Source organism: Hydra vulgaris, chromosome 07 (assembly GCF_038396675.1).
Source record: "Hydra vulgaris chromosome 07, alternate assembly HydraT2T_AEP".
In the NCBI taxonomy this organism is placed as follows: Eukaryota; Metazoa; Cnidaria; class Hydrozoa; order Anthoathecata; family Hydridae; genus Hydra; species Hydra vulgaris.
In genome coordinates, this window is record NC_088926.1 from 7,920,548 (window position 1) to 7,932,500 (window position 11,953).

The 11,953-nt window shown below is 24.9% G+C and overlaps 1 protein-coding gene across 1 annotated transcript in view; it reads left to right on the plus strand.

Moving 5' to 3' along the window:
* The first annotated feature begins 503 nt into the window (after positions 1–503).
* The window catches only part of LOC100205709 (chitin deacetylase 8), a 41,589-nt gene continuing 30,139 nt past the window's right edge, over positions 504–11,953 (plus strand). Inside the window, exon 1 of the mRNA XM_065800949.1 lies at positions 504–684. Coding sequence (XP_065657021.1) covers positions 612–684 — 73 coding nt within the window. The 5' untranslated portion in view covers positions 504–611. The remainder of the gene's footprint in view (positions 685–11,953) is intronic.

Sequence of the window (11,953 nt, forward strand, 5' to 3'; positions counted from 1 at the left end):
TTTATGATTGTTTGTATCGAAAGTGATTTGATTGGTTGACTTTTAAGAAGTTTTACTTAAAGGCATAATAAAACATGACCATTATTTTCAATTTTAATCTAGTTTAGTTTTTTTAAGATTGAAAACACAAAAACTATTTTTTTTAGAAACCATTGTTAGTTACGTGTTACGAATTATAGTTACGTGTTACGAATTAAACTAATTTTTAATTATTGGCTTATCCATATCTGACTCTGTGCTAAAACAGACCTGTAATTAAATTTACATAACACCGCTAACTATTTCTTATTAACATATTCATATTATTACTAGATTGAAATAATATAACTAACAAAAACTTTATTCGTAGATAATTTTTCAATAATAAACTCGATGAAGAAAATCAAAGATATAATAATAAAAGTTATCTAAATTTGAAATAAGTTGCGCAAAAAAAGCGTTGAGTAAAAAACGTAACGCGTTGAATAAAAAACGTAACGCGTTTAATAAAGTATTTTTTTAACTTTTCTTTTGATTGATAAATTAAATAGGAAGATATAAAATCAGCAAAGATTTAGAAACTCTAAGCTAAAGCAAAAAAAATTATAAGTAAATAATTTTTCTCCGATAAAATGAACTTTATTTGGTTTTGTTTGATTCAACTTTGTTCAATACAATCAAGTGAAGCCGCACCTCTTCTACAAGGTAACAATTCATTTTAATTCATTTCTTATTTCATTTTCGCTTTAAATTTATTTGTTTCTGTTCATATAAAAATTATAAGTTGCAAAGAAACGTTTACCATACGAAACGATAAGTTATAAGGACAGACAACTATACAGCACTAGATTACTTTTAAATATAAAAATCAAGTGTAAAAATTTTTTTTTTAATTTAAAAAAAGTTGTTTCAATTTTCATTAAATTGGAAGATTTTTACTTTTTTATTTTATTAAACATACGAATAGACTACAATCATATAGTCTATTTGGATGCGAAAAGCGTGCGAATACACACATCGATTAAATAAATAAAGAACTTAATTTATTTATTTAGAATTTAGAAAGTTTTATACTATAGAATTTGTAAGTTTTAACAATTTTCAACTTTAAACTTATATTATTTTCTTTTAAGAACAAAAATATATATTTATGTAATAAATTAAAAAAAAAATGGTCAAAAATTATGTATTTATTATTTTACATCTATGGTAAGTTGGCCCAGGCGTCTTGACCTAACAAAAAATATTATATAAGTTATTATAATTGTTATTAAAAACTATATACAAACTTTTGATAATTTTATCTTTGCATAGTCTAGGGTCTTCTAGTATAGGGTCTTTAAAGTATATTATTTAAATTTATTTTATTATCTCTATAGTATATTACATAGGTCTCATAGTCTAGGCTCTTCTCCATAAAAAAAATAAATTAAAGCTTGAAATTTCTAAAAGTAAAATATCAAAGATAAAAATGTGTCCCGGTCTAGTATTTAAAACAAGTTAAGCAATAATATATAATAATATTTTAACTAATAATATATAATTATCCTTTATTCTATAGGATAAATAATACTTTTTTTTTTATCTCTTTTCTTAGTTTGAATTTTTACCTTGTAAATATATTTTACAGAGGGTGATTAATAAAATAATAATAATATAATAATGATAAAAGTAATAATAATAATAATAATAATAATAATAATATATATATAGCATTCATATATATTTCATAACAGGAAAAAAAAATTTTAATCTATTTAAATGATTGCTGATTGTTTTGTATGAGTGGTTTTGACTTGTATTAATTTAGATTTATGCGTGCTGGCATGCATAATGCTAGCGTACGAAAGTTGACTCCCAGGGAGACTTAAGTAAAGCGCTTTTTTCAATTCATAATTAAGAAAGATTCTTTGACACTAAGCAACTATTTTATGCAACACAAATATTACATAAAATATTTTTTTCCAATGAGGCTAATTATAGTTTAATATAAATTGGTTTTAACAAGCTGTCATTATTAATTTATTTTTAAATATTTTTTAAGCTTTAAATATCTTAACTATGAGGAAATCTAGTTACATAGTACAATTACTTTATTTATGGTTTAATAATTACTTTACTTACGTATAACCTTTACAAGGTAGTAATAATATATTTTATTATATAACATCTTAACTGTTAATTGATCATAAATGTTTTTTTTCATTGAAAATTTTAAAATGTGGTAACTGCGACTATTTTTGGAAATTATAAAAAAATTATGTAACTTTTACATCAAAGATATTTTGAACTTTTAAGGTGACTTCCTCCTTTTTAAGTTAGTGCGCAATAAAGTCTTAATTTTTTTTAGGTTGGCTAAATGGTAATGAACTTTATTTCAAAAAGTTTATATAATATTTTAGTTCCATTTGGGTTATTCAATTATCAGGGTATTCCATAACATCATTGTTTATAATCTCTATGCAACGCTTGGAAAAAGATAAACTTTTTTGAGAGTTCTTGTTGATTTGATTTCAATAAATTGCTGGCTTAATTTTTGTCTATGGCGGACGCAGTGCTCAATACACAATTCCATGCACATCTTACCAAACCAAACGCAACATTTTTGCGTGAAATGGAAAAAAAAAATTGTGTGTGTGCTGCGCTTTTTATTTTCCACAAAAACCACAAAACTTGGTTAAAATTTTAGTCCACTGAATTGTTTTGGGAAATTATTGCAAAACCCATTATTTAAACCATTGAATTAAGTTCAAGGCATTACTTTTTTAATCTGACACTGTTTGTCCCACTTCACCCCACCCCATATATATATATAAAAATTGGTAGAGAGATTTAAAAACCGCTGAAAAAAAAAAGCAGAGGACCATAAGGTCTTATTATCAAGAAACATGTGGCATTAATAAGAATCATTGCAACATATTTTTGCAATATTGAATTTTGCTTTATTAAAGTTTTGAGTATTAAAAACATAAATTAAAATTAATATACTGTAAGATAAATCGTATCAAAAACAAAAAAAATTTAAATATGTATTTGAATAAAATATATCTAATCAAAATATATTACGGTTTGCACTCTAAAATATTATTTTTGATTATTTTTCTGAAAAGCTGTTTGCATTTTTCGCACATGACTTACTACTATTTTTTTTTTTATTGCTTTTATTTTATTACAGATATGAGGTTATTGTTTACATAGAGTGTAGACTTGCTAAATCCATTTTTGACTAACATTACGTTTTACCTTCAAAAAAAAAAATTATTATAGAAAAGATAACTATTGTCAGTATAGACTTAAAATTGACAAAAATGCGCAATGAGTAAAACTTTGAACTATTAACATCCTTGTTTTTAAGTACGATATATATATATATATATATATATATATATATATATATATATATATATATATATATATATATATACATGCCTAATGGAGAAAGTCGAGTCACTAATAACGCAAATGAGATGGAACGCTTTAATGTATGAAAATAATGAAGAGCCTGCTTATAATTTCAATCGTCGAGAAAATCTCTACCGCAACATCCCGATTTAGTAAGTTTTGAAAGAAATTTAATTAAGCAAATTAAGCATATTTCATTTTCTACAATTCAAAACAATTTTCAAAAACAATTACAAACTGACATAGTAAAAATAAAATTTTCAAGTAATGTTTTTGTCTTTGCTGATAAATCAAGAAACTTGTATGAGCTAGATAAACCTTCGTATCATAAACTCTATACTGAAAGTATTACTAAAACCTATAAAAAAATCTGATATCACATAATATAACAGCATTTAAAATAGATGCTAAAATTATAGCAAAAGACTTGGGCATAAATGATTGGCTAGAGCGTCTAGCCATGAATACAGCATTCATTACCTTAAAAGATCATAAGGATAATTTCCCCAACAATACACAGTGCCGATTAATAAATCCAGCTAAACCTGAGCTCGGAAAAGTAAGTAAAACTTTATTAGATGATATCAATAGTAAAGTTAGGAATGCTACCTACGTACACCAATGGCATAGCACAAATGACGTCATAAAATAGTTCAAATCCACACCGGAAAAAAATAAATGTACTTTCAGTACAAAAAAATAAATATATCATTCAGTACAATATTGACGAGTTTTACCCTTCAATTTCGAAACAACTTCTAAAAGATTCTATAAACCATACAAAACAGTTCACCAAACTTCCTGATAAATTAATCGAAATTATTTACCACACCAGGAAATCTTTACTTTTTTCAGGAAATAATATGTGGATTAAAAAGTCGGCGGACCCTAATTTTGATATTACCATGGGTAGTTTTGACGGAGCCGAATTATGCGAATTAGTTTGCTTTTATATGTTATACACTATTGCCAAAGAATATGGTCTTAATACTACCGGTCTATATAGAGATGATGGTCTTTGCTGCTTCCATAATATCAGTGGTCCTCAATGAGAAAAAATAAAGAAAAATCTAATAAAATTTTTTAAAGACAATTTTAATCATAACATCACTATCAGACCAAACTTAAAAACTGTAATTTTCTTGATATCACAATTAACCTTTCCGAGAACTCTTTTAAACCTTAAGATAATAATAATAAACCTTATAGATAATACCAAGAGATCATACTTTATATATTAACATCAATTCCAATCCACCAAGCATCTTTAAATCGATACCAAAAATGATCTCTAATCGCATCAGTAATATGTCTTCAAGCAAAGAAGCTTTTGATAGAGTCGCGCTATTTTATCATAACGCTCTCAATTTTTGTGGATTTAAAGATAAGACCAATTTCATTCCAAATATCCAGAAAAATAATACAAAATCTTGAAAAAATAACATCTGGTTTAATCCACCTTATTTGCTCAACGTCAGAACAAACGTAGCAAAAACATTTTTGAGTACAATTGATAAATTTTTCCCTAAAGGCCACAAATTTCACAAACTTTTTAACCGGAACAACTTAAAGGTTAGTTATAGCTGCCTTCCAAACATTAAGAGTATTATAACTTTTCATAATAAAAATTTATTTAATTCTCATGAAAATGCCAACCAATTATGCAATTGTCGACAAACCACCTTATGCCCACTCAATTGAAATGCCTTACAAAAACCTTATTTATACTTGCAACGTAAAAACTTACCAAGAAGAAGAAGGGTTTTATTACATTGGGCTTATTGAGAAAACTTACTGAGAAAACTTACTGAGAAAAAAAGACAAGTGGTATAAACATAAAAATACTTTCTTTTATGAAAGTAAGGCCAACTCCACTGAACTTTCAAAATTTGTGTGAGAATGTAAAAATAAAGCTTGAAAAACTTTATTAAAATGGAATATTCTCGATCAAGCGGAGCCATTCAAACCTGGTGGTAAATTTTGCAGTTTATGCCTGACAAAAAACCTTGCGTCAAAATACCGCCATGAAAATAAGATTCTAATAAAAAACTTTAATGTCATCAAGGTGGATATTCCATAGCATTTTTTGTATAAAATTTTTGTCGTTACTGTTTTGTTGGTGTCATATTTGATGATAGCTATTGCGTGAAACTTTTTTGTTATGTATTGAAATATATCTTAATAATTATTAGTCACTATATATATATATATATATATATATATATATATATATATATATATATATATATATATATATATATATATATATATATATATATATATATATATATATATATATATATATATATATATATATATATATATATATATATATATATATATATATATATATATATATATATATATATATATATATATATATATATATATATATATGTATATATATATATATATATATATATATATACATATATATATATATATATATATATATATATATATATATATATATATATATATATATATATATATATATATATATATATATATATATATATATATGTAAATTATGTTAGTGTATTTTACAAATAGAGTGCTCAATGTTCTTAAAAAACAGAGCAATAATTAATTAGTAAAAAACACTTATCTAACTTTTATCTTCGACTTGAAGTTTCACCATTGCTGGATCATCAGGAAGAGTTAGTATATATATATATATATATATATATATATATATATATATATATATATATATATATATATATATATATATATATATAATTATTATCACTATATATATATATATATATATATATATATATATATATATATATATATATATATATATATATATATATATATATATATATATATATATATATATATATATATATATATATACATGGCCTACTTTATTTATACGGCCGGATATTTTGCATTTTGAAGAAAAAAATAGAAGGCCAGTTTTTAAAATCGTAATGTTTCAAAAACTAAATACGTTTTGAACATTTTCAAAACTATTTTACTTTCTAAATTTAAAAAGTCCACTAAAGTAGTATATTTTCATAATTTTAGATATTAAACGAACATTTATTAAGAAATAAATTGTCTTTATTTTAAAATTTAGAATTAGTAAAAACAATGTAACTAACAAGAACAGTTATAAAAACATTAAAATGTTTTTCTTTTTTCATTAAAAAATAAAATAATTATATTATGAATAATTTATTAAACTTTCTTGCAAATTTGCTTTCATCAATATTGACACAACATAAAAATTCTTTACAACGTGTACCAAAACATTTTTTAAGTTTCTTTGCTATATATCCAGCAATATGAGCACCTACTTCCCTACTTTCTGGTGCAAGTGTCATGACTTCTGGAGTACACTGAACTTTATCAATATCAAAAAGAAAGTTTTTCAAATCTGTTAAATTATTTTCTGACTCAAGAGGCATTTTCAAACTATTATCAAATTTAATACTTTCTTTAACTATACTTTTTATTTTTAATATTTTTTCAGAAATAGTGACATCTTTTAAACCCACCAAAAATCTTTCACCGCTCATTTGTCTATATTGTCTAAATTTCCTTTCTAATGGGTCACTTTGAAATCTCGAAGTTAAAAAAAAGTGATATCCATCATTAAGTAAATCCTTGATCAATGAGACATGACTATTAAGTGTTCTTATTAGTGCTGCAGCTGTCTGAACACTTCTCACAGTTTGGTATCTTTTGTGATTGCCAAGCTTCAATCCAATGGGCCATTTCCCTAAGAAATTCAGGTTTTTTATCACCAGAAACGACTGCATTACCTAAAATATTACATGTTGAGTACTGACATTTAGAATTTGATAAAACCCATTACTTGTTAAATAATGTAAGAAAATCTGCACTACTTTTAAGATCAGGAAAATATGAGTGATTCGCTGCAGATGTAGTTTCATCAAAAGTTGAAAGTGCTAAAGAAACATTTTGTTTAAAATTGCCAAGATGTAATACTTTCATTGTTATTTTTGGTGCTTTACGCGAGCCATCATCAAGAGCGAGGTCTTTTTCATAAATATTGTGGAAGGTGCTCCATTTAATTTCTCCCCCACATACAATTATAGGATTTTTAAATCCATTAAAGTTAAAATCTGGAAATAAAAATCTTATGCAATTTAACAAATTATTTCTGATTTTTTTAATAAGATGTACAACATCAAAACAAAGGTAAATTTTTTTTAGATTGTAAATAAAAAACAAATCTTCGGCTTGTTAATTCGATGCACAAAGAATTTTTTTAAAACAAGAAACATTAGAGGAATGGTTGTCACACACAATAACTCTAACATTAAATTCACATTCAGTTAAAATACGAAGACATTCAAAAATTTCTTCTTTCAACCATTCAGCATTAATTGTTTTTTCCGGAGATGTTTTAATCACATATGGAATGTTTTGTTTCAGGCCAACTATCATAAAACGAACTATTCCCTTATACATTTCTCCAGAATCAAATCATTTCTCCAGCAAAATACTCCTCACATTTTTGCAAGTACATTTCATCAAAAATCAAGCAAATGTCTTGAGATATCTTACCTTCTAATTTTAAACGTTTTGCACAACTTAGAGCATCAATATTTCCACTAGTTATTTTTTTAAGTAATGATAACGATGGTATAGGTAATTCTTCGCACAAAAGTTGGTATGACTGCATAAAAGTATATCGTAATATCAGTGAATACTTTATAATATTGGCTGAATAAATAGATTTTTTCATATATTTAATTTGCTGTAATTCAGTCAATACATATGAAAATTGTTCAGCTTGTGATTTAATGTAGGTAGAAAAATTATGAAGCATACTTTTACAAGATAAACGACAACCTCTTCTTTGACAAAACCACTGAGGCAATGGCAGAGGTGAACCTTTGTGAAATAGTTTAACATGCATCTTATTGTTTATACGAATGCACTCTGTAACTTCTGGAATAGATAAAGTACTATGACTCAATTTATAAAAAATTACATGATCATGATGCTTCAAGAATGAAAAACCATTTGAAGCTAGACTGCTCCAAATGGTTTTTCATTCTTGAAGTATCATTCACTGCTCCGTAATATCGCCAAAGCTACAAATCAAATCATTCAATAAAAATTGCTCACATTAATCTGGCTGAAATATTCTTTTAGTTGGTAACTTTCTTAACAAATTAAAAGATTTTATAAGTTGTGATTAACCTTCTTCAGTCAAATTTGTGCAATCAAAAATAGTTGGAATAGGCTTTAGTTTTTTTTTTAATCTAAAACGTTGATTCGTGTTACCTTTCTTAAAACATTTTTTTTCAAAGTGTTTGATGCATATAAGTTATATGCATCAAACACTTTTATACTATAACGGAAGAATTAGGAATTAGTAGATGTCTAATCTTTTCTATTTACAAATTTAATCTTATTTTTTTTTAACTTTTCATTTTCGGAAACGAAAATACTACTGTAGATACTTCACCATAATTATGATAACTTGAACGACAATTTACAACGCAACATTTGTTAACCATCTTTTTAAACTTCAAAAACTGCTTCTTTAAAAACACTTTTCGAGAAAACTGGCCTTCTATTTTTTTCTTCCAAATGCAAAATATCCGGCCGATTAAATAAAGTAGGACATGATATATATATATATATATATATATATATATATATATATATATATATATATATATATATATATATATATATATATATATATATATATATATATATATATATATATAAATATATATATATATATATATATATATATATATAAATATATATATATAAACGCTTAACTTAAAAATAATTTGAATGAGGAATTTAGAGAATAAATAAAAAATTTTAGGTGAAAAATATTTTTCTAAAAACAAAAACAATCGTTGGAAAAACATTACTATTATTCGTTGTTTTGTGTGTCAAAGATTTTAATTCTATTGCAGTAAATGAAAACAACTTTTAATGCATTTTTATTTGCCTTAAATATCATTTTGGATGAGTTTGACTTTTTAGCTAATTAAATAACATGCTTTAAATTAACAGGCTTTAAGTTCTTGAAACAAAAATTACAAAATTAAAAATTTGGTTTTGGTTTAGTTAATGTACTTTCCAGTATACTCATACTTTCCAGGTGAGCTAATGATAATTCAGTCACAGGGTTTGAAGAAATTTCATCGTTTGTCAGACTTTGGTTAAAAGTTTTAAAAGATAAGGAATATTTTCATGGATTTAAGCAAAGAATCTTGACTCTATGTGAAAATTTAGTTTCCAGACAGACTTTTTTAATGTTATTCTGTTTTGGCATATAGGATTTACTTAATCAATCAAAAAAGTAAAGTATAGATTTTTTGTAAAGAAAATGCTATAAACAGATATGAGTTAGTTATGACGTCTGTTATAAAGTTGAGGTTAAATTAATATATTAAGGTAATCTAAAATTCTAATAATTACCAATTAAGCTGGTGGGATTGAAACTCTTGGCAGTATCAAGATCTACATATTTTTATTGTGATATTTAACAACATAAACATCTAACGCAGCCGTGGAGCATTGGTAAGAGTTCTGGCTTAGAAAAAGGTATTACAAGTATGTATTACGAAATGTATAATAACCCAATTTTCAGATGGAGTGTGTTTGTATACGTAGTTGTTAGCCAAATGGGAAAGTTCACTTTTAAGTTGAGGTTTTGAAAAATAGTTCTCTTCCAACATTTCGATATCATCTCACTATCATCTCAACAATCGGAACATATAACTACAACCTTGCCAAACATCTCTCTCATTTATTGTCTCCATATAAACCTAAACAACTTTGCACTTTAGACTCATTTTTTTTTGTTGACGAATTAAAACAAATTAATGTAACTAATAAACTTATCGTTTCATATGATTATGAAAGTTTGTTCACGAATATTCCACTTAAAGAAACCATCAACATTGCAACTGATTTATTTTTTAAAGATAAAACTAACTCAAAACGTTTTTCAAAAGTTCACTTTAAAAAATTACTTCAGATTTCCACATCCGGTTCACATTTTCTAATTGGCGGAAAATATTACAATCAAACAGATGGTGTTGCTATGGGTTCTCCTTTAGCGCCCATCTTAGCTAATATTTTTGTCGGATATCATGAACAGACATGGGTCAATAACTGCACCTTTACAGCTCCATTTTTTTATAAACAGTATGAGGATGACATAATTGCTATTTTTAATTCTGAATACGAAGCTCAAGAATTTTTCAAACACCTCAATAAACAACATAAAAATCTGAAATTTACTATGGAAAAGAACAAGATAACCAGATTGCTTTTTTAGATGTACTAAAAAATCCAATTCGTTTTAAACTTCAGTTTATCACAAAAAAACGTGTATAGGTCTTTTACAAAATTTTTTTAGTTTTATTCCCTCTTGCTACAAATTTGGACTTGTTCGTTGTTTGATTGATCGTACATTTAAAATTAATAATTCTTGGGTTGGTTTTGATAAAGATATTAAGAATCTATCATTAGTTTTACAAAATAATAAATTTCCACTAAAAATTATTGACTATGAAATTAAATCCAATATTGATAAGAAAATGAATCCATCTGTGTCTAGCATTGTTAATAGCTTAAATATAAGATACTTTAAGCTTCCATACATTGGAATGTGCTCTAATTACACTAAAAGGAAAATTATTGCAAAATATTGCAAGGATGTTCTAATAAAATTAATTTTCACTACTAATAAAATACAAGACTGTTTTTGCTTAAAAGAGCCACTTCCTAAACTGCTTAAATCTCATGTTGTCTATAAATTTTCTTGCGCTGGCTGTAATGACAGTTATATTGGAGAAACCTCCAGACACTTGGCAACTAGAATAAATGAGCATTTTAAGAGTGATAAACAACCTCATGTATTTAAACACTTAAATTTATCTCTTAATTGCAAAAATTTGGCTAACTGTGATTCTTTTGAGATTTTGGATAATGCCCCAACCAAACACAAATTAAAGATAAAAGAAGCCCTCCACATTAAATGGGAAAGTCCCTCACTTAATAAACAAACTTTACATTATACTATAAACTTATCTATTTAATTTTACTGTCAGTTTATATATATATATATATATATATATATATATATATATATATATATATATATATATATATATATATATATATATATATATATATATATTATATATATATATATATATATATATATATATGTATATATATATATATATATATATATATATATATATATATATATATATATATATATATATATATATATATATATATATATATATATATATATATATATATATATATATATGGCTATTTCCACGATGGAAGAGATAAATTTCGTGTCTAAAAATATCTTTTTTCAAAAGGTTTTATTTCTTTAATTGTAGTTTAAACACCTTAAAATTATTGTTAAAATAAATTTTGAGTAGAAAATGTTTGAACTGAGTAGATAAATTTGATGAATGTTAGCAACTGTTTGTTCTTTTTATTATTCGAAAAAGTGAGTAAAATTTGAGGGCGAGTTATTGCAATATTTTAAACAAAACATATCCATATTTTTGTTTAGAAAGAATCTTTG